Source organism: Cyprinus carpio, chromosome B21, assembly GCF_018340385.1.
Source record: "Cyprinus carpio isolate SPL01 chromosome B21, ASM1834038v1, whole genome shotgun sequence".
Classification (NCBI taxonomy): Eukaryota; Metazoa; Chordata; class Actinopteri; order Cypriniformes; family Cyprinidae; genus Cyprinus; species Cyprinus carpio.
Genome location: NC_056617.1, coordinates 6,930,824 through 6,954,858, shown reverse-complemented (window position 1 = coordinate 6,954,858; position 24,035 = coordinate 6,930,824). Strand labels below are relative to the sequence as shown.

At 38.3% G+C, this 24,035-nt stretch overlaps 1 protein-coding gene across 4 annotated transcripts; it reads right to left on the bottom strand.

Annotated features, from left to right (window-relative positions):
- Nucleotides 1-473: 473 nt before the first annotated feature.
- On the bottom strand, nucleotides 474-23,270 carry ubap2a (ubiquitin associated protein 2a). 4 transcript variants are annotated; one of them, XM_042747538.1, is made up of 27 exons: nucleotides 23,146-23,270; nucleotides 19,045-19,182; nucleotides 17,328-17,405; nucleotides 17,135-17,245; nucleotides 16,361-16,523; nucleotides 16,128-16,205; nucleotides 14,711-14,774; nucleotides 14,515-14,612; nucleotides 14,369-14,427; nucleotides 13,846-13,916; nucleotides 13,558-13,735; nucleotides 10,618-10,870; nucleotides 10,096-10,385; nucleotides 9,475-9,668; nucleotides 8,995-9,250; nucleotides 8,291-8,330; nucleotides 8,017-8,188; nucleotides 7,854-7,911; nucleotides 7,567-7,771; nucleotides 6,488-6,579; nucleotides 4,631-4,681; nucleotides 3,582-3,663; nucleotides 3,111-3,470; nucleotides 2,916-3,020; nucleotides 2,744-2,811; nucleotides 2,340-2,531; nucleotides 474-1,221 (listed from the first exon to the last, which is right to left on the bottom strand). In XM_042747538.1, exons 2-27 carry the CDS (start codon nucleotides 19,138-19,140, stop codon nucleotides 1,126-1,128), a joined length of 3,510 nt encoding a protein of 1,169 aa, XP_042603472.1. In that variant the 5' UTR covers nucleotides 19,141-19,182; nucleotides 23,146-23,270; the 3' UTR covers nucleotides 474-1,125. The 4 variants fall into 4 exon arrangements, with proteins under 4 accessions (XP_042603472.1, XP_042603473.1, XP_042603470.1 ...); XM_042747539.1 differs by having other exon boundaries at nucleotides 14,375-14,427; XM_042747536.1 differs by having other exon boundaries at nucleotides 14,375-14,612.
- Nucleotides 23,271-24,035: the final 765 nt, after the last annotated feature.

The window sequence follows — 24,035 nt, the reverse complement described above, 5'->3', positions numbered from 1 at the left end:
ATCGGTTTTGATCAAAAACTCAATTTTCACAATTGGAAACACTAACTATTAACTACAAATATTTTCATCTATGAAGAAAGCACAAAACCATAAAAATATTACAATTTAATATGAAAGTTGACAATGTTGTGTCACTTACTGTGATATTATACAACAGATTCTGGGAGTATTTGATTCAGTTTGATAGCATTTCCGACACTACACGTCATGAGACCAGCTTTCTGGATGTTAAGTTTAATGGAGGGCAAGTTGGGTTGTGTTGAGATGTTATAATTGTGGTATAATTTGATTTCACACCTGTGACAAACAATGTCCAAGCTCAACACTAAAGGAAGTTGGAGATACGTGGACACTGCAACGGACTGCTGGCAAATAGATAATTTCGGCAAATAGAGAGTTCAAAAGAAGATTGCAGTAACAATGTTACAGCTTGTGAGCGAACACTGTGCACATGAATAATCAGGCTGAAACCGTAAACTGGACAGTTTTATTTTGACAACAAGGGTAAAACCAATGTTAAAATGAAATCGGATCTAAAATGCTACCGTTTAGCCAATTTGGTGGTGGTTTGGGGGGAGGGACGGGGTCACAAATGAAGGGCAGAGGGAACAAAAAGCACTGAAATTAAATTCCCCCTCGATAGAAAAACAGTTCACAGGTGAAGGGGGTGGGAGAGGAGCAAAATACAAAAGTTAAAAAAGGCTTCACCATCAAGTGATCAAGCTTAGCAGTAATGTACATACATTATTAGGGTTATGTATACAAATAAAAACTCCCATGTTCGAATCATGATGCTTACTCTGCTTCAAGTATATTCACCCTTCTGTTATGTTCTCATCACTTCTCTGTCATCATATCCTCTTAGCTAGTTAGCAATGAAAAAAAAAAAAAAAAAAACTTCCTTCAAAAACAAAATGCAGAAAAACCACATTTCATATCCTACCAATACATATATACTGTATAAATACATACATAAATATACTTTACATACAACAGCCAAAACTTTGAAAAGGGGAGATGAGAATGAGGGAGGAGGATGAGGATGATGGTAGTGTGTACGGGCGTCCCTCTGCTCTGATCGGCGTGTCATCGGGTGCGGGACGGCACCTGCGCTGTGGACTGCGCTCAGTTGCCCCAGTAAGGGGAGCTGCCATAGTTGGACTTGTTGACCTGGGTCTTCTGCTGCATGGTGCTGGACTGGCTTCTCTGGCTTGGCCCACCCTACGTGAACAAAACACACCAGACAGCTGAGCTTACAAGTGTGAAGTCCTGCCATTTTAGCAACGTTTGTGTTTCCATTCATATCAACAGCATTATAATACTTAAAGACAGTGAAATTGTGTTCACTGTGACTGAAATGACATTAAAGGTATAAAATATTTTACATTTTCTAAGTTTATTGCTTTTTGGTACTCGGCCTCTGTATGGTTGTGATCGATGTGTGTCTCCTTTCCTCAGTTTTTTGTACATTTTCAATAGCTTGTAAAAGTGTCATGCACATTTTACTTTCAATTTCAAATTAGCGGCAATTCGGCGACAAGCAGTTGTTAGTTTTTAGATCATTTGAGTTTGCCCTCTTTTCCTCACTTTCCTTCACTTTTAAAAAGCACCGTGCGCATTTTACGTTCGCTTTCAAATTAGCGTCAATTCGGTATCAATTACTTGAATTCAATTCAAGCAACAACGTGAAAATAGAACTTTTATTACCAAAATGAATAAAAATACACCGTGCTATATGCATAATATAAAATAACATACATTAAAGTTTAGGTAGCCTATACAAAACTGAAGACCAGTAAACAATGTGGAACCAAATAAATAAGAAACGTACATTTATTAGCAAAACGAATAAGAAAGCTTGGAGACACGGAATACTTTGTGTAAAATAATAATAATAAAAAAAAACACAAGTTTAAATAAAAATCAGCAAACACTGTGAAACCAAATAAATAAGAAACTAATGTTTAAAAAAAAAAACTTCATATATCCAAAAAATCCTAATTTTTTTTTTAAACAGGTGCTCGTTTTGAAACTCTTCTGCCATCGACTTGTCTATCTCACCTCACTCTTCTTGTCAGCTTCACCTCACATCATAAATGAAATCTGATCTGTGATGCGACTGTCTTTTGGAATGCTGCACAGAGCAGCCGTACTCAGATTTTAATTGTAGTGTCTGTTTTCTAACTGAACTACATGATTTTTATTACTATTAAAAAAAAAAAATTGTGGGGGACAGTGCCACGGTGGCGCTATCACTGCAAGCCTAGTGTAAAATTATTTTTTTGAGATGCATTATTTCAATTTCTATGAATAGACCTTAAAAACAGACAGGGACTGACCTGTCCGTCCTGGGTGAGGTGATGATGGAGCAGCTGTGAATGGGGCTGCTGGTGGGCCTGCAGAATGTGAAGGAATGGAGCAGGAGCATAACCAGGCGCGGCACCAGGGGTCAAAGGTCCTGTGCCTCCCAAAGCCGAGGGGAGATTGAAAGGAGGAGGTGTGCCAGCATGGAAACCCTGCTTATCGAACGGCTGAAAAAAAAAAAAAAAAAAAAAGTACATTAGTACATCAGTAAAATTAACATAATTTAAAATTATTAAATGTTTAAAAAGCCACAACAATAGTATTCTATATGTACTCTATATATGAATGATCTATTATGCAATATATGTATGTGTATATATATATATAAATGTAAAATATTAAATATTTAAAACATAAGTACATAAATAAATGTAGTTACCTGTGTTTTATTGTAAACGGTTCCACTGATGTCTGGCACCCCAGAATTGCTAGATGCCACAGAGACACCTGGGACACAAAGTAAAGGACCATTTATTTTAATTTAGAAGACAGAACACATTTATACATAAGAATAAAAAAAACAAAATGTGAAGTGCAAGTATTATTTATACCTTTCCCTGGGCCGGAGACAGCAGATTTGGCCTGTGTTTGAGAAGAGTTACTGTAACCTTTGCTGTACTCAGTTCCCGCTGGGCCTTGTGTCAGGTCATCGTACCCTTAAAATAAACAAAAAATAAAAAAAACTTTAATATTCAAGAGCACAACGTATGCATGAGAATTTGTATTTGCGTTTAATCTGCACAAACCTGAGCTAAAGGCGTGTTGACCGTAGCCGCTGGGCTGCTGGAATGGCGTTGTTGGATTGCTCAGTCCCATGCCGTGCTGCTTGGCCGAAGCAGGGGGCACGAACATGGTAGGGCCGTACTGGAACGCGTTGGGCACGCCGGGCACACCGTGGTAGTAGGGAAGGCCAGTGTAGCCGTATCCAGGGGGCAGGGCTGGGTTAAGGAAGGGTTGTTGTGTGTTGTGATGGCCTTGTGGCTGGGGCTGGTTCTGTCCTTGGCTCTGAGCCTGTAGAGGCTGTGCTGTCTGTGGTGCGTGTGCAGACAGGCTGGTAGAGGACGCTGGTGAGGTGGATTCACCTCTGCCAAACTTTGTGACATCACCTAAATAAAAAGAAAAATACGCTCATTTTTATTTATCCTTTTGTCTACACTGATGTCATGTTCATCATTATGAGTCAGAGTTTACAGACCATTAATAAGCAAATGTTGTACCTGAGTAAGGGTTGCTGGCGAGGCTCCCATCTCTGCCAGACAGTGTAGCAGTTGGCCCTGGGAATGTGATTCCATAGTAATCCTACACGGATCAGAAAAAGACTGCAGAGTGAACATTTGGCCAGACTAGGGCTGTCCATTAACTGTCCTACAAATGATTGCGCTTAATGCAGTTTTCTTTTTGTTCATGTTATTTAAAGTACATTTATTACACATGCACAGTCATATTTTGACAATGAACTTGAAAAATAAGGTCTGTATGATTTTCTTTAGGGTCATGAGAACAAATACAACAGGACAGATTTCATTTTATTGAAAATGTTAAATATTTCTCTCTTTTTTTTTGCCCACTTCAAATGTCACAAGTCCACTTTCCATTAAAGCCTGAATATTGCAGTAATATATTTAGTTATATTATAATAAATTACAGATTTTCTGTCTATATTATAATAGTAGTGTATTACATTAATGATATTAATGTTATTTTAATTACACTGCATGAATTATATACACACACACACATATATATAAATTCTATTCATTTTGCAACCACAAGATATTCTATGGTCCTTAATTCCTCACTTTAAAATATATTTTGTAATTTTAAAAATTATTTTACACAAAGCAAGAGCTTTGATTTCTGCATTTTTATTTTATTTGCTTATATTCCCTATTTTTATTTGGGTGGCCATTTTAAATTGACTGGAATCTAGAATAATCATATTGTCTCAAATGCTCATGATCAAATCAAATAACCATGATCAGGCGATTACATAATAATAGCAACAAGCTTGGGTCAGGCCGATTAGTCTTTGGGCTTTTTGAGCTGATAACTGCACATGCTTGGCCCATTACCAGATGTTAACTCTCCCATTCAAAATGTTTCCTACCAACAGCCTTGTGTGAATGTGTGTGAATATCAGCAGTTATGTCTCATATCATAGATCTATATCTGCCAATCTCTCAATGTCACTCAACTAATAGTCAAAAAAAAAAAACCAAGAAGCTCAGCAGCAGCGCTAAAGAGAATCTGATGGGCTCAGACTCACCATTGGTAGTCTGGATTGGAGCATGTGGAGGTCTTCATAGCCATAAATCTGCTGCACAACACAAAGGAGAACTTTCAGCACTTAACAGACGATAAATGTTACTGAAATCAATATGCAGTATTTCAGTATTCACAGACTTGATGCCTGTACTTCATCACAAAGAAATACACATCAGCTACACTTATTACAAGTCACACACACACACACAATTCCACATACAGTTGTGGCCAAAAGTTTTGAGAATTACATAAATATTAGTTTTCAAAAAGTTTGCTGCTAAACTGCTTTTAGATCTTTGTTTCAGTTGTTTCTGTGATGTACTGAAATATAATTACAAGCACTTCATACGTTTTCAAAGGCTTTTTAACGACAATTACATGACATTTATGCAAAGAGTCAGTATTTGCAGTGTTGGCCCTTCTTTTTCAGGACCTCTGCAATTCGACTGGGCATGCTCTCAACCAACCCACGGGCCAAATCCTGACTGATAGCAACCCATTCTTTCATAATAACTTCTTGGAGTTTGTCAGAATTAGTGGGTTTTTGTTTGTCCACCCGCCTCTTGAGGATTGACCACAAGTTCTCAATGGGATTAAGATCTGGGGAGTTTCCAGGCCATGGACCCAAAATTTCAACATTCTGGTCCCCGAGCCACTTAGTTATCACTTTTGCCTTATGGCACAGTGCTCCATCGTGCTGGAAAATGCATTTTTCTTCACCAAACTGTTGTTGGGTTGTTGGAAGAAGTTGCTGTTGGTGGGTGTTTTGGTACCACTCTTTATTCATGGCTGTGTTTTTGGGCAGAATTGTGAGTGAGCCCACTCCCTTGGATGAGAAGCAACCCCACACATGAATGGTGTCAGGATGCTTTACTGTTGGCATGACACAGGACTGATGGTAGCTCTCACCTTTTCTTCTCCGGACAAGCCTTTTTCCAGATGCCCCAAACAAGTGGAAAGGGGCTTCATCGGAGAATATGATTTTGCCCCAGTCCTCAGCAGTCCATTCACTATACTTTCTGCAGAAGATCAATCTGTCCCTGATGTTTTTTTTGGAGAGAAGTGGCTTTCTTTTTGCTGCCCTTCTTGACACCAGGCCATCTTCCAAAAGTCTTCGCCTCACTGTGCGTGCAGATGCGCGCTCACACACCTGCCTGCTGCCATTCCTGAGCAAGCTCTGCACTGGTGGCACTCCGATCCCGCAGCTGAATCCTCTTTAGGAGACGATCCTAGCACTTGCTGGACTTTCTTGGACGCCCTGAAGCCTTCTTTACAAGAACTGAACCTCTTTCCTTGAAGTTCTTGATGAACCTATAAATTGTTGATTTAGGTGCAATCTTAGTAGCTACAATATCCTTGCCTGTGAAGCCATTTTTATGCAACGCAATGATGGCTGCACACATTTCTTTGCAGGTCACCATGGTTAACAATGGAAGAACAATGATTTCAAGCATCACCCTCTTTTTAACATGTCAAGTCTGCCATTCTAACCCAATCAGCCTGACATAATGATCTCCAGCCTTGTGCTCGTCAACATTCTCACCTGAGTTAACAAGATGATTACTGAAATGATCTCAGCAGGTCCTTTAATGACAGCAATGAAATGCAGTGGAAAGGTTTTTTTTGGGATTAAGTTAATTAATTTTCATGGCAAAGAAGGACTATGCAATTCATCTGATCACTCTTAATAACATTCTGGAGTATATGCAAATTGCTATTATAAAAACTTAAGCAGCAACTTTTCCAATTTCCAATATTTATGTAATTCTCAAAACTTTTGGCCACGACTGTACACTTCAATACTTCCCAGAGGACTGAAAGCTGATCCGTTTTGATTTAAGAGGATGAGGGTGCTTACCGGATAGGCAGGCAGCAGACCTCCGGGTCCCATGATGTACTGGTTAGGCAGCAGTGGAGGAACCCCCTGAGAGAGATTAGGAGGAGCTTTACCTGCACACAGACAGGAAAGAGTTTTTGGAGAATGAAGAATAGCAGATTTCTCCCTCCACTCAAATGGACGCAGGAGCTAATGATAAGACTGGAAGCAAATGTGAAAATCATTAACACCTTTTTTCTGTTGTTTATATACATGACTGCAACAAGTCACTGTGAGAGAATCATTACAGAATTATGTCCATTTGTTTGCATATGTCTATGTTTGATGAATAATATTGCAGTACTATTTTAGCATCCTGTTTTTTATATTTTCAAAATGTGGTACTGTTACTACTATTTTAAATGTGAAATGAAATACACTAAATGTAAATGTACTAGTGCTAGTCACTATTGCATCAAAGCTGTACTCCAAATCATATGTATGCAACTGACTTAAATTAGAAGTATAATTCAAAAGTGGTTGTTTTTAAAAAAAAAATTAACACTTATTCAGGAGGATGCATTCATTTGATGCATTAATTTCAAAAGTAACAGATAAGACATCTATAATATTACAAAAATGTATTTTTTAAATAAATGCTATTCTTTTTACAAAAATATTAAGCAGCAACTATTTACAAAATTAATATGAAATGTTTTTTTTTTTTTAAAGAAACAAAATAAATGTTATTTTAAATTGTACTAATATTACACAATGTTACTGGTTTATGCAGCCTTATTGAACATTTTTAATGGTAGTGTGTGTGTGTGTGTATATATATATATATATATATATATATATATATATATATATATATATATATATATATATATATATATATATATATATATATATATATATATATATATACATAAATAAATAAATAAATGCAAATGTGATTTTTGCAAGCTCTGAAGAAACAAGTGAATTAGTAATTAAAACCATAGAAGAACACCCACAAACCAGCCCTACTATAAGGAATGGTATTATGATACTACATTGTATTGTGATGCTTGGTTACGATTAAGGTGATGTGACAACACTGATGTGTGCTCTCTCACCGCTGGAGGAAGACAGTAGTGGGGCAGTCCTAACACCGGAAGGTGTGCTACCGTTGGTACCGTGAACCAAAGCTCCAGACCCATGCAGACTGTTGCCGCCACTCACTGAGCTGCTAACACTGCTGCCGGGCAGAGCGGACACAGGCGGCAAGGAAAACACCATCGATGAGGGGGCGAGAGAATTCACGCCGTCCACACTGGTATACTGAAGACAAATACCGACGGAGAGGGTGAAGAGAGAGTGTACGTGTGTTCGTGTTTGTGTGTGTGCATCCTACAGAACTCACTGTAAGTGAAGATGTGGTGCAAAGTGCCGATACAGAGGAATGGCCACTGCTCACATGACTACAGGAAAAACAGGCAGTGTCACAAATATAAGTATCCCACTTAACATTTGAAGAAAAGAACTGTGTAATACAAAGAAAAAGTACAATTAAACATCTCGCTTACCTGCTGAGGAGAGGTAAGCTGGCAGAGGACAGCTCAGATGCCAGGCTGGGCAGAGCAGAGCTGTGTGGTGTAACGGAAGGGGGCAACAGTGAGGATGGGGCAGAAGGGGCAACACTTGTGCTGCTGGCCAGAGAGGGAGACTCTTGTTTTGGAGTGGAGGAACTCGATGTGGCTGATGGAGAAGGCATAAATGTCATTTATTACAAAAATAAAGCAAATACATCTTGAATGCATATGACACAGAAAGAAGGGTAAAATGAGGAGTTTGACTTACTGTCTAAAGCAGCAGAGGTCCTCACACCATTGAAACCGTTCTGTCAGAGATGCAAACAAAGTGTATTGAATCAATATAGGCATCATAACCTCCCTGATGTACAACAGTACTGTGCACTAAAGAAACAACATGAGAGCACCTTCACAAAAGGCTGCATTTACTTGATCAAACATACAGTAAATACAGTAATATTGAGAAATTGTTACTACAATAAAAAAGAAATCAGTTCTAAAAACTATTTTAAAATGTAATTTATTCCTGGGATGGCAAATCTGAATTTTAAGAAGCTATTACTCCAGTCTTCAGTGTCACATGATCCTTCAGACATCATTCTAATATGCTGACTTGGTTCTAAAGATTTTTTTTTTCTTATTAATGTTGAAAACAGTTGTGCTGCTTAATATTTTTGTTTAATATTTTTGTAGAAAATGTGAAAAGAACAGAATGTATTTGAAATTTGAGCAATCTGATGCATTCTTGCTGAATAAAAGTGTACATTTATAAAATAAAAAAATAAAAAAAATCTGAAAAAAAAAGAAATCTCTTAGAACCCCAAACCGTTCCACAGTAGTGTTAATTATATAAAACATTTAATTTTTGGTTGATGTAACTCTTTAACTGAGAAATCAACTTTGTAGTTTACATCTAAAAACATCTAACTTCTGTAAAACATCTAAAACTATAGTTTCTCTGTCTGTACTCACTGTCACAGGTCCAGAAGGCTCCTTGCTCTGAGAGAAGGTCAGTCTTGAGTGAGGAGCCACACCGCAGTCAAAGCTGTTACCCGCTGATGATGCAGCGGAGGAGGAAGAGGAGGATGAAGAGGACGAGGGGGCTGCTGCCGAGCTGGGGGTGGTGTGGGAGGGGGTGAGGCTGGGGAGAGGTACCGAGGGAGAGGGGTAGATGCTGTCAGAAGAGGCCAGAGGCAGCAGCAAAGGGACCGGACTGGTCAGAGATTCACTGCAGGGGAGATCATGGGATACGTATTAGCATGCAAAATGGAGAGATTTTAGAGCTAAAGAGAGAACATTGGTTTGAAAGACATGCGTTGAGAGATTAGGGAAAATCAGCAATACATGAAGTGCACTGCTCAAAGAAAAAAAAAAAAAAAAGCACTTTAATTCATTTTAGACATCAGCAAGACCATTTTGACCTCAGAACTTCCATTTCTACCACTGACTGACCTGATTGGTTTAGAGTAAAGGCTGCTCTGTGACTGAGGAACCACTGCAGCCTCCCTTATGGGTTCACTGGTGCAGTTCTCCGACTGGCCGAAGTCCGGCAGGGCAGATTCTGAACCAAAGTCCAGGGCACCAAACTGCACATTTAGACCTGACACATCTGCTGAGCCTGGCATCTCTACAGCAGATGCGGGAATCTGCATGTGTACAAATATACGCATATAAAAAGTTTGGGGTTAGTATTTTTTTTTTTTTTTAAGACCATTTAAACATTTTGTGATACTAACTTTCAATTAATAATTGAAAGTTAAAAATATATAACCATGTCAAGAAAAAAATATAACCACGTCAAAGCAATTCATCTGTGCATTTTCTGTGCATTGTCTTTGTTACTTGCTCTCGCCTCTGGTAAAACCCACTTTTCACAATTCAATAAATTCCAGATGGATAAAATCAAACCCCACCCTACACTCTTTATGCTTGAAAACTGAACCCAGAAATAATAGATTATGTATACAAAATGGCTTTAGAAGGCCATTTCATGTATGTTTATCTATAAACTGTAGTTTGACCGAGAGATCTCACAAAGCCTTCCAACTCAATGCTTTTTTAATCTCTTGTCACCTTTGAAGTGGGAGGTATCCGTCGCTTTTGAGTCTTTATCTGCCGCTGATGTGTGCTGCTGCCCTGAGATTCGGCTGCCTGTGAGGGGGCCATCAAGGGCCCATCACGGGGCTGAGAAGGTTCCGGCGCTTTCGGAAAGGCTTCCAGTGTGCCTGGTGCGGGCGAAGGGGCACTCAGTGGGGGAGGGCTGGGCTGCCTGGCAAGAGGCCCCGTGTGGGTCATGGAGCCCTGCTGTCGCTGGGCGAGTTGGCTTAGCACCAAAGATGGTTCTGGCTGCATCTGAAACTCCCCTACAGTACAAAAAATTCAGAAAAGGCATTCACATTAACAAAAAAATGGATGCAGTGTGAAGAAGGTCATTGGAATTAATACTTTCAATTGTTTTAAAAGATGCTTGTAAATCTTTTTGTGTAGAAACATCAGATTTTCGTGTGAACAGGTCAACAGTGTTAATGCATAGCCACGTGTTTGCAAGACTGAACAAGTTTGTTTCTGGTTCAGTAAAGCAATTGTAACACTCACGACTGAATTGAGAGGGAAGTGAAGAGGAGCTCAGTGTTCCAGGAGGTTTGATGTCCCAGGAGGAGGAGGAGGGGACAGACATCCCCGTCCCCACCAGCCCCCCTACAGGGGTGCAGTTGGTCCCTGTGCTGGAGGGCTGGGAGGTAAGCTGCCCAAGACCAGGCCCCTTCAGCTGTTCCAGTATTTGCTGCCCGGCCGTCTGCCCGAGTTTTGGACCACCTAGCTCTCCAAAACCAGAACCCAAAACAGAGGACTGGAAAAAGACACAAAGGAGGGGGAACCCATTCAGATCTCACCTCTACCAGCTCTAGTGCATTTGAACAATATACCACAATACAACTATTCTTAAAGTAACTAGCTAGAAAGTAAAACAAATAAAAATTGTGACTTAAGCACCCTTAAAGGGATAGTTAACCCAAAAATGAAAATTCTGACATTAATTACTCACCCTCATGTAGTTCCAAACTCGTAAGACCTTCGTTCAACTTGGGAATACAAATTAAAGGAACACTCCGACTTTTTGGGACTTTAGCTTATTCACAGTATCCCCCAGAGTTAGATAAGTCCATACATACCTTTTTCATTTCTGTGCGTTCTGTAAGTGTTATTTGGCGCACCCACCGCTAGCCTAGCTTAGCACAAAGACTGGATGAAAATGGATAATGGTAGCATAGTAATCCCAATAAGTGACAAAATAATGCAAACATTTTCCTATTTACATGTTGTGATCTGTATAGTCACAGCATGTACAAATAACAAGGCTATATGAGACAGAGACCATTTTTAATCGTATAAATACTGGGAACTATATTCTTACTAGGCGTAGGAGCACAGTTAAAGTTACTTGGGTGGAGTGGCTACTTGGGCGGAGTGATTAGCACAGCACTGGAGACGCGCCGTGGTGAGGAGCAGAGAGTTCGCTCAGAGTTGGAGTAATAGAGTCAGCAATTACTAGATAGTAAATTTATAGTGTACAATCATGGGTGTTCGCTGTATTGTAAAGAGCTGCGACAATAAACAGGGGAGACCAGGTAATACTATGATGTTTCATAGAATTCCAACCAAAAACGCTGACCTGATGAATCGATGGCTACTTGTTCTGGGTATAGCTCCAAACACACCTGTAAACACAATCACGAAGTATTTCGTTTGCTCTGAACATTTTACTGTAGACGACTATTTTGAAAAAAATGCAATTTGCCACACGGACCATGAAACGTGTGATAAAGGATACAGCCATCCCAATAAAGACAGGACAAATTGGATCACCTGTTGCTGCGGTAAGTGTTCCCGTTATGTTTTGAGATGACAAACATTAGCCATACTGTAACAGTGCCATGCTAATGTAATATAACCTTAGTAGTGACACTATTACGTGAATAGGGGCTCAGTGTATCCCCTTTATTGTTATTATTGTGTTGTCATGAACACACTGTATCGCTCAATAACAAATGAGCGGCGCTAAATGTAACTCTCAGGACTAATACATTCAACTTGCTAATGAATTGGAGGGGGATGGGCAGTTTTCTTTTTTGAGAAAATGTTTGTGAAATAGTAGGCTAACGTTACTGTCTGTGGGTTCATTGTGCAAAAACTATTAACCTTGTGCTATTACTTTCCCCATATTCTTGGCTATTGTAATGCAATTATCTAACATTACTGTATTATATGCTGTTGAATGTATTTGGTCAGCTGTAATAAATTGCATTTCAAATATATCAATTCCTGTAATAATTCTTTATACATTTTCTGTGATAATTATCAATCAGGATGAGATGAGTGTTCTACAGCACTTTGTAACTCCTCGTCTGTGTATTCTGGCTCAAAACTATATGGTTCTGGATCTTGGTTTGATACACAGTAAAATTCCTCTGAGTCTGACAATTCCTCAAAGTCAGCCATGATCACGAGTCACGTCTAGCTAGTTAGTCACGTTTGTTTTGTTTACGGAACCATCAACAGGGCATCTCCTGTGCTGCGCTAATCACTCCGCCCAAGTAACGTTAGCTGTGCTCCTACGCCTAGTGAGAATATAGTTCCCAGTGAGTATTTATACGATTAAAAAATGGTCTCTGTCTCATATAGCCTTGTTATTTGTACACCGCTGTGACTATACAGATCACAACATGTAAATAGGAAAATGTTTGCATTATTTTGTCACTTATTGGGATTACTATGCTACCATTATCCATTTACATCCAGTCTTTGTGCTAAGCTAGGCTAGCGGTGGGTGCGCCAAATAACACTTACAGAACGCAAAGAAATGAAAAAGGTATGTATGGACTTATCTAACTCTGGGGGATACTGTGAATAAGCTAAAGTCCCAAAAAGTCGGAGTGTTCCTTTAAGATATTTTTTATTTTAATTAATTTAAAAGGCGATACATCTGCGATAATGAACGCGATATTGCGTAGCTTGTCAGTGAACTATGGCTCTGTGTAGTAAATGCCGCTCCATCTGAAAGCAGGTGATGGAGATTTACTACTTATCACGGCACCTGCATTACTGACAAGATGCACATTACTGACGAGATTACGTATGTGATAATCTCCAAAATGGAGCCAGGGTGACGCAGAGGAGAGGAATTGTTGAATAAAGTCATTATTTTGGTTTTCTTTGTGCACAAAATGTATTCTCGTAGCTTCGTAAAATTACGGTTGGATTAATTTAAGGATGCCCTTACCAAGTTTTTGGACCTTGATTGTGTTAGCTTTCTATGGAGGGTCAGAGAGCTCTTGGAATTCATCAAATATATCTTAATTTGTGTTTTGAAGATGAAAGAAGGTCTTACAAGTCTGGAACGACATGAGGGTGAGTAGTGACAGAATTTTCATTTTTGGGTGAGCTATCCCTTTAACATAGGTTCACCAGTTACTGCCATTCATCCTCTAGGAAAACAGTCTTCTAAATGCTATAAATCAGGCCTGTGGATTGTCTCACCAGGGTGGCGTGTGTGTAGCTGTTGGAACCAGCAGATGTGCCTCCGTTTCGAGCAGGCTGGTGGTGGGAGTTGGTGAAGACCAGACTGTGGCCAAGCCCCTGAGAGGAGCCCACGGCCTTCAGACCTCCCACCTCCTCACGATCCACAGGCTTTTGCAGCAGAGTTGATAGATCCAGACTACAACGAAATACACTAAATAGTCAGTGAAAGAAACATAAGCCATATGCAAATACGGTAATCATCACAAGATTGGAATGAAATGAGAACCCCAGTTCTGACTTTATTACCTTTGGCCAGGTGTGATGTGGTTCTCAGTTGGAGGTGCACAAGAAGAAGTGAACACTTTGGTCTCAGAGAGCTTTGGAGATTAAATAGGGCCAGTTAGTACTTTTATTTTTGTAGCAGTAAAATGTGAAATATTTTTGTCTACAAATATGAGATGAGAGATATTATGAAAGAGATATAAAATTATATTAAGCAATATATAACTATTAAATAAAAATAGCGATATAACAATAATTATATATTTATGTTTATATATAATATTTAAGTTATACTAAACATTTGTAATGTAATAACTTTAAAACTTTACGAATTTTAAACATAACTTTAAACACAAAAATTATAAAAAGACATATTACAAAATTAATAATTTCTATAAAATAATCAAAAAAATTAAACATCACTATTGTCTACATCCTAACCTTTACATTTCTGGACAACACATATACCATGTATTTTCAGGCTTATTAATTTCAAGCTCTGTAAATCCCATAATGCACAGGAGGTTAATTATAGCGCATGACTCACACTCACATCTTCACTCCAGTCTTCAGCTGCCCACTCATCCAAAGTGTTTTGCCATGGCACTGAACAGAAAGTGTCAAAGAGAGAAAGAGAGATGAGACTGGGCCTAAGGATTGGGAAATAAGTTCTGTGCAATAGAGGTGTCTTACCTGTCCCATCTGTAGTGTCATTGGCCTCCGTCTCCCAGACATCAGTGTGTGAATTTGATGTCCTGCTGTCTGTGGTGTAGTCTGCAGGGTTAAAGGTTCTGCAGGAGGAGACACAGAATGTAAGACAGGATTTCAGGTGGCTGCTGTATGATAATGAGAATTATTCTGGTTAAAATATAATTTGACTGAAACTCACCCCATCCCTTGTGCTGTAAACCTGCTGGTAACCGGAGCCCGACCTCTGCCTCTACCTCCAGACACTGAACAAAAAACAAACTCATAAACACTAGGGATGAGTCAGAATGCTCAAACTTCCTAAAGGTTCAACAGTTAGATTTTTAAATTCCACTTCAAAAAGGGAGATGCAACTTCTCACAGAAGCTTATAAAGGGGTGGTTGATTGCTTTTTTTCTAGGCTTGATTGTGTTTATGGGGTGCAGGCTACCATGTGTTAATGCTTCGTTTAAAAACGCATTCTTTTTTCACATAATTTACCTTTATTCTACACTGCTCTGTCCCTTCTCTTATAATTATTTCCTGGTTTTATGAAGCCCCTCCCTCAGAAATAAGCGATGGGCTGAGATTGGTTAGATGGCCCAGTGTGTTGTGATTCGCTAGATTCGGGTCTGGTCTAAACGTCTCGCCCCTCACCTCAGTGGCATGTGCTCCGGTTGTACTGTAAACAATGACGTCATCTATATTGCTTGTCAATTTGAGCCCGATTGAGACGCAGAGGATCACGCAGAACCTGTGGAAGCACGGCTCTTAATGGTATGTTTTTTGTTTGTCGTTTTCTCATTCGTTTAGATACGCTGTTAATTGTAAATGCTACTGCTTATGTTAGCTTTTAATATATGGTTTTATCCTGATTACGGCAACCGCACACACATCCATGTTTAATGCTTCTCATAACTATGTGAAAAATATGTCTATAGTCTGTCTATACACAAAATGTATAACTGGAACACAGTTTATTGGAGCTGATGATCTGAATGAGAGAGAGAGATGCAGGGGGACACGAGGAACAGTATTAAGAACCGCTGCTTTAGAAAATTGATTTGTAAAACTAGTGAATCCATTAGAATCGTTCAGCGTCGTAACTTTGCAGATATTTTTGATGTTCAAACAACAAAATTACACACTAACTAACGTTAAAAAAGTGAAATCACAATCAACCACCCCTTTAATGCACTGCTGAAAGTCTATAGCTGCTAAAACTGTCAGGCCGTTAGGGGGGTAAAAACCCACTCTGAGAAATTCATCCGCTTTAAAGCATCACTGCTACAGACATCAAAGCACCGCTTTTGAAACTTCAAATCACCTGCTATGAGTAACAATTATATCTCAGAGATTTTAAGGACTGCGGTCATTTTTTGTAACAAAATTTATTTGATGAATGAATGCCAGTCACCCTAGTAAAGAGCTATATCTATAAATCTCTAAAAACTACATCTGATTGGAGTCCGGTGGACAAGAGTCTAATAATACAGGGCTTCCCTAATACAGAAAACCCAACTAATCGATTTTGTAAATGTAGTTTTGCACATCCCTAATATGCATTACTGAGACAAAAGACCATGTGGGAAGTGTTTAGACGGTGTGTGCGGGCTCACCTCTCCCTCTTCCCCTGCGGCCACGGTCAGCACCTCTCTCAACAGGAGCAGGGTCCACACCATTCTCCTCAGTCCTCACTATATAAATAATAAAGTAAAATCACACATAAATCTTTTAAAATTTAAAACCTACTCACACTCAATCAAACGGACCAAAATATTGTCTAAATATTGCTGCTGAACACAAACAAAACAGCTATGTAACTACAAGGAAATCTCACCAACACACTCACCTGGCCGGTTGCGACTGGTCCCTCTGCCACGACGGCTCGCTCCTCCACGACCCTTGCTGCTTTCCCTCTCTTTCTTCTCCCTGTTCTCCTTGTTTTCCTTACTCTCTGTGGAGGTGGCATCCTTTCCAAGACTTTTCTTTTTCCCCACTGTTTCCCAAGAGGTCTGCAAGATGACCGAGAGATGAATTAGTGGTAGTCAGAATGAACAAAAAAAAACTAAAAGAAGATAAATCACACAACAGATGCAGTGTCATTTTACATGATTTACTATTTTTTTCTTGTTTGTTTTAAAGGTTGCTTATATATGGTTGTTGAATTATTACTACTGATGAAGGGCATTTGTTTTATGGCACAGAGGTGGAGGCAGAGGTCTGTTATGACACAGGATTACCTTCTGATCAACACTACAGAAGCGACCCACTTTCTATTTTAGAGTTTCATTCCCAGAAATCATTCAAACAAATCCTAGTCTATAAGCAGGGCCCTCTCAAATGTTAACACAACAATAGTCACAGATGTTTTATCTGAAGTAGATTAGCATCAATCACACATGAATCTGGACATTAAGCACTGTGGTATGTTCATCATTTAGCTAAAAAAAGAAACAAAACACAAAGCCCAGCTAGACAAATCATTGTTCTGCCTTTAAAAGCCTGCCACAAAACAGCTGACAGTAGCGCATTTTCAGTAAAAACCAGTTCCCATTTTTCAAAAACTCATGATGAGTTTTAGTGCCTACTAAGTATGTATGCATCTGATAGATAAGATTTTTACCGCATCAGAAGTTCCCTCAAGCAGAAAGTTGATGGCTCTGTTGACATCCTCATTGCAGTCGTGAAGAGCAACCATGCAATCGTCTTGGTTCTTCCCTGTAACCTCCATGAGCTGTGAGCAAATATGGACACCGTTAGGGTTAAGAGAGGAGTTAAAACAGAATTTTACTCTGAATGAAAGGAGCTTCTCATACCTGTTTCACTTTATCCTCAAAATCTGCATCATTCTTGTCATAGATCATCTGGGCCAGTCGGATCTGTTCAGCTGTAGCCTGTAATTGGAAGCATAAGTTATGAACATCAGAATGAGTGACCAAGAATCAATATTAAAAAATAAAAGGGGATTGATTGAGCAGCAAGATGGCGAGCAACGGTTGGGCAAGTTTATTTGGTGTTCCACTCATCGGCTCTCGTCGGGCTTAGGTAGGCGGCAGTTTGCCCGATTCAACATGTCAGGGCCGTCGGTGCGAGTGAGGGCTCTGATTGGATGTTCAGTTTAGCAAAGTCAGTGCCCCAGAATTAAAGCGAAAGTGGTGAAAACAACCACGTAAATGAAGGCGGTACAGACAAAAGGCTGTTTAAATGTTACGTCATCTTTCCCAATCATTCTAACAAGCATAGTGTTTTCATAACAACATGAGCTGCTTAAAATTATTAAAGTTATCAACGTTACTGATATTCAAAATGGTAAGCGAGCGCTGCTTTGTTTGTATTTCGTATATATGCGTTTATCTCGTATATCTTTGTTTCGGTTTCTCCTTTTGAATGACGAATATATACTATTAATAGCTGCTGATATGAACAGCTCGTTCCTCTCATGCATTCGCGGAACGCACGTGTTAGTTTGCTGTCAGCTGTAGTCTGTGCGGTATGTTCCAGCGTAGCTTTTTGGCCCGACGCTGCAGACGCGATCGGACAACACTATCGGTTTTCGTCGCTACTAGTTCTTTGAAGTTGGCTTGGTGTGTCCCAGCCTTAAAAGTATGCATTATGCAACAATAAATGTCTTTAGATACTGTCACATGACCTCATTACACTGCATGTTTTATTTAGCAAGTAGAATCCAGTTATTTTCTCTGAAATAAAAATGTAGACAACTCGTATAGAATTTTTTTTTTTTACTGTTACTGTAAAAATAAGGTAAATATCTTGTAATTAATAAGCTTGTGAAAAATCTGTTAACTTCTGGTAATCAAACAGTAATTTACTTATCAATTAGTGAAGACTAGTCCTTCCAGATTTTCATACATGCCTACATTTGATTTATTTATTTATTTATTTTAATTAGAGCACCAGAATCATGTTCTCTTGAAGCTGTGTTAAATTCTTCCTTTTTAAAGCAAAACAAATTCATTTCCATCTGCATCCCAAGCATCCCATCACAAGCATAGCCATACAAATACAGCCAGTAAAAAAAACATAAATAATTTACTCCCTCTCATATCGTTCCAAACCTGTAGGACAGTTTCGAATATCACTGACTTCCATATAATGGACAAAAAAAAAAAAAAACTATGGAAGTCAATGTGACCCGAAACTGTTTGGTTACCAACATTCTTGAAAATACATTATTTTCCACAGAAGAGAGAAATGCATACAGGATTGAAATTGCATGAGGCGGAGTAAATGATGACAATTTAATTTAATTGGGTTGACGATCCCTATAAGGGACTTTAAAAACAGTTCAACTTACAAATGAGGTTTAACATCCCAGCAATATGCGCTAGCTGTTTTTCATGCAAAAGTGTCTTATGTAAACTCCCCCTAAAGAAACTGGAAGGTCAAGTCAAGCCTATTGAATTCTGGTATACAGCACCCAGCAGATTATGATTATACTGTGTACAGCAGAAAAAAATGGATGTATGTAATTCCTAACATGGCGTATGTTTCCGTATGTTGTTGTTTACTCACCTGAAGCTGTTTCTGTGGTTGTGTGGTCTGTGTGGTAGTGGGCAGCGCTTTGTCCCGAGTGCCCCGGGCTCGTTCGACACCCACCGAGGTCATCATATACAGTATATACAAAACAATGTATGTACAAAACAGAAAAATCTGGAAGAAAAACAAGGCCAAAAACAGGAAGTGGTTATTATTCAGAAACAGCTTCCATGTCCTAGTTTCTAGTCCAAATATTTGCAGACACCAGACGAGTTTTGTTCAAGCGAGCTAGCTGACGTTTTCTGCAGATTTTCCCTTCAGTGTCCCACGCAGCGTCAGGCAAAAACACAGGGGCTGTATCGGATTTCCTTTCTCCTAAACCCAGTTAGGCAAGATTGAGCAATACTCTGACCGCCAGAAACCCTTGTAGAAAAAAACAATCAAGCTTATCCAAGCACTGCTGAAATGAAGACCACCCTACGAGACCACACTGGTGTCTGCTAACACTTCACAACTACCCTGTAGTGTCCTTCTAAAATGCCCACACTCCGATCACATAGCCATTCCTCCTGCATACAAAACGACAACATAGTCCTCCATAGGAATCTTTGAATGATGATCAAAACATCTCACTATTTCGCTATCCAATGTTTATATCACAAATTTTCTGTTTAAGGTGGCAGACTCTGTTAGTCCTGCTGGTAAGTGACCTTTTTATTACCCACAAAAAGAACATTTACACAACTTCAGATGTTGAAACAAGGAATTGCCAAAGGGATAGTTCACCTTAAAATTAATATTCTGTCATCAATGACTCGTTTCAAAACCTGCATGATCTTGCGTCTTTAATTCTTTTCTTAGTAATCATGCCATATAACCTGTCCAGTTAAAAAAAAGCACCATATAAGTAGTCCATATGATTCATGCTCTATATTCCAGGTCTTTTGAAGCCATACAATAACGCTGTGTGAGTAAATGGCTAATATTTACTATCAAATCCAGGGCTCAACACTAAGGATTATTTCTATTTGCCCAGTCGAACCAGTGTTTCAGATTTTTACTTGCCCTAGCAAAATATCCACTGGCCTCAAAAAATAAATATATAAATAAAAAATTGTTACTTTGACCCCAGCAAACTTGTATTAGCTATAATAAATAAGGTTGTAATGATGCTAAACTTTTAGTTACCTATGAATTTTCACATTTCACACTGCAAAAACTACTAGCCTAACTAATATGAAACATTATTTAATAAAACAATTTTTAAATTAAGTAAACAGTGAGTAATAAAATAAAAACATCAGTTCTTATTGCTGAGCCCTGAAATCTCATTACCATACATTTAAAAGCGCAAGTTTTGACATTAATGATGGCAAATAACAATATGTGTCATGTTTGGTAACTGAGGGGTTATATCATGTCACAATATAATCGTAATACAAAAATGCAACAATATTTATTGTGTATAGTTCACCCAAAAGAAACATTTATATTAGAGATTTAATTTATCATCAAATACATATATATGATCTTGATAGATATATATATGATCTTGTATCGACGACAGCCAGAGACATTGTCAAAAACATTAATTATTGGCAATATTAGGAGTAGGACATCACTGTGTCGTATCGAACTGAATCGTGAATTTTGTGAACCGTTACACCACTAATAGATAGATAGATATATAGATAGATAGAAAAACATAAATAATAATAAAGTATTTCAAACTTTTAAATACAGTCAGGGAGACTGCAAGCATATGCACTTCACATAATTTTGTCATTTTTAGCTACAGAATTTTGAATATATTTAATCTGATGTCACCATTGCCAATAGTGTTTCAAAAATCAAACACCCCAAGATACAGATTGGGTTTAAATAACAGAAAATAATTTAACATTTGGTCTGTTTCTCCCACAAACCATTGCAACCATATGGCTTTAAAAGATTTGTAACATAGGGCATGAGTGATATCTCAACTCAACTTTTATTGTCATATGAACAAATAGATATGAACTGTTTCTTAATGATACTTTTAAGGTAATTTTGGATCTACACAGCCACTGTCCCCATTCAATGTCATTATAAGGCAAAGTGCAAATGTCTGCTTTTGTATTAAAAAAAAAAAAAGTGACGTGACATGTGGCCAAGTATGGTGACCCATACTTAGAATTCGTGCTCTGCATTTAGCCCAATTGTGATTTATGCTGTGGCGCCCGGGGAGCAGTTGGGGGTTCGGTGCCTTGCTCAAGGGCACCTCAGTCGTGGTATTGCCGGCCCGAGCCTCGAACCCACAACCTTAGAGTTAGGAGTCAAACTCTCTTACCATTAGGCCATGGCTTCCCCCTTTTTTTTTCTTTTTTCTTCGTTTTTTTAGATAAGTCAAATAGGTTTAAAAAATTACATTGGAGTGAATAAAAAACTGACTTTAAATTTTTGGCTGAACTACTGCTTTAAAAACCTTCTTGGATAATTTCCCCCAAAAATTAAATCCTCAACTTGTGAGGAAACTAAACTAAGACTAAAACATCAGCAAATGTTACTGCTCGCACAGAGGACAAGGCAACACATAACATCTGTGATGAATACAGTGGGCTTTTCTTGGCTGTTAGAAGAGATCTTATTGTGCATGTTTAACCCTTCGACACAGTCACACAGCAAACACCCGACTAGATTCTGAAGTATGGAGATCATCAGATAATATCTGTCAAAAATTCCCAGCTTGCAATATACATCATAAAGATCTTACTGGGACGAGTCTGGCAGTGCAAGCGCTGCTGGTCACAAACGATTTAATGATGACAGTAAGCAAAACAACCCACGAAAGTGATTCGACCAGCTGACAATGGTCTCATGTGGGGACAGTTCTGAGATTCTAGTTACAAAATGGAAAAACAAAGCCTTTTCTCTTGGTCAGCAGACCACCCATAGTGTCCTTGAATTTACAGATAATGTGTGTATAAAGCTCACTTAGAGATGTGGACTGAGAAATACACCAAAAAATAAAAATTACAATGAGTTTTATTATTGATTATGAACAGGGAGCTCAATGGACTAACCAGAGAACTACAACATTAAACAATTTAACCGTGCAAATGAGATGCAAAAACTTAAATTTGACAGCATTTACCAAAAATACACCAAAATGTTGAAAACAGAAAATGTGCATTATTAAATAGCAAAGTTATGAGATTTAATCATAAAGCAAACCACCAATTTTCAAGTGAGTATAAACATCGGCCAATAATCAATGTCTATAATCTCAAAATCGCCAAATATGAATCAAGTAGATTTTTTGTTTGCTTGTTTTAAAGCCTAATACAATTATAAAAATGAGAAATTATAAACTACTTTATAAAAAAAAAAAAAAAAAAAAAGTCAAGACATTCATAATCAAAACATATGCGATGGCTCCATTATATTAGAAAACTTTAAACAAATGACCATAATTAAAAACATATGCTCAAACGACTTTGTTTGCCTTCTGAGTTTCGATAAATATGTTCTCCATCCTAAAAAAACAAACTACATTCATAAACATAACAAAATTAAACAAAATGTGTGATGGCTCAAACAAAGAGAATTTAGAACCAGGACAAGAGTCAGCATCCTCGTTTATCTTTAAAGATTCATTAGAGATGCTTAGAAACATTCAAGTTACATACGGTGTTTTTTTTAAACCCCATGAATGTGTAAAAACAGAGTTTGTGAAGAACATAAGCGCAAAATCTCTGCTCTCCTTTGTCCATGGTCTCTAATGTCATTTCCTCTCCACAATTGTTGTAGCTTAGCTGGCTAACTCACGACCGCCTGGCGTCCTTGTTCATAACATTTAAATCCTCAAGAGCATTTAAACACCAAGATGTATATAAATATGACCTTTTTAATGGAAGAAAAACTGGTTTAATAGTGATGCGGGCTTGTTGTAAAGCGATGTTTGATGTTTGAGCTAAAGCCGAATGAGCTAAACTGAGGAGGCAAAACAAAGCCAGAGAAAAGACAACATAACCTCGAAAAACATGCAGCGACGGATTAAAACAGATAAACCTCAAAGCCATGAAATTATTAATCACGCAACACTTGATAAATAAAGCCCAGTTAGAGTCTGAAAGGGAGATTTGTTTTTTTTATTACCTGCTAACACGCTTCACTCAGCCAGCAGCAGACTCCGTCACGTGACCGTCACCGCGCCGCTGCCTTCACCCCATGCAGATCCTACAGGCGCGCTCCCGCACATTCACAAGCGCGCGCGCACGTACAAAGTAAGTCATACAAAAACATATTTTAATCACATAATTCAAAATGCAATTTATAAATTGTATATAATCTTAAAGGGGAATTTTGTCATAATTTAGTCATTCAGTTATCATTACCCCTTTTCTGTCATTGCTAAGCTTTTGGAACTTAGATTAGGCTAAATAAGTTTTGTAGACAAGAAATGTACTAATAAGTTTATAAGACACTGTATTGAGCAGAAATGAAAAGGGAAAGAAAAGGAACTAGACATGCAAACAGAGGTTTTAAAAATTATGAGAAGTGATAAGGCCAATAAATAATTTGATTTGTTCATTAAGTGTGATTTCGTTTAAACCTACATTGTTTAGGCTTAAATGAATGTATTTTATTGTATTTCTATACAGGCGTTTTGTTTCTCTGTTATAGTATAATTAATATGAATATCTCAGTCCGTGAGGACTTGAAGTTGTACTTACGTTAGTTGTTTGTTAATGTTGAAATGCAAAATAAAAACTACTCCTTTATGTGTAAAATTTCATCTTATCACGCTTCTGTACTTTAAATGAAAAGTTAGCCGTCTCTTAACATACGTTAAATGAGGATTTATAGTATTGAGTTATTGTACATGTATTAATATCGCTCCCTACAGATAATACTCATGAACGCGCTTTCTGTAACGCAACGTCTGTAATCATAACACAATGTGCGCCTCCAGCGGTTAAATAAATCACTACAGCGTAGTGTAATTAAAGTAATGCCAAAAACTGTCATCATATCATGTTCATCAT

Bases quoted from the DNA above. Each gene is read 5' to 3' on its own strand.
- ubap2a (XM_042747536.1), bottom strand. From the start codon at position 19,140: ATGATGACCTCGGTGGGTGTCGAACGAGCCCGGGGCACTCGGGACAAA. The intron at 3,021-3,110 runs GTTTGTGCAGAT...GTTTATTTTAAG, and splicing joins TCAACACGCCTTTAGCTCAG to GGTACGATGACCTGACACAA. The intron at 1,222-2,339 runs GTCAGTCCCTGT...TTGTTCACGTAG, and splicing joins ACCTCACCCAGGACGGACAG to GGTGGGCCAAGCCAGAGAAG.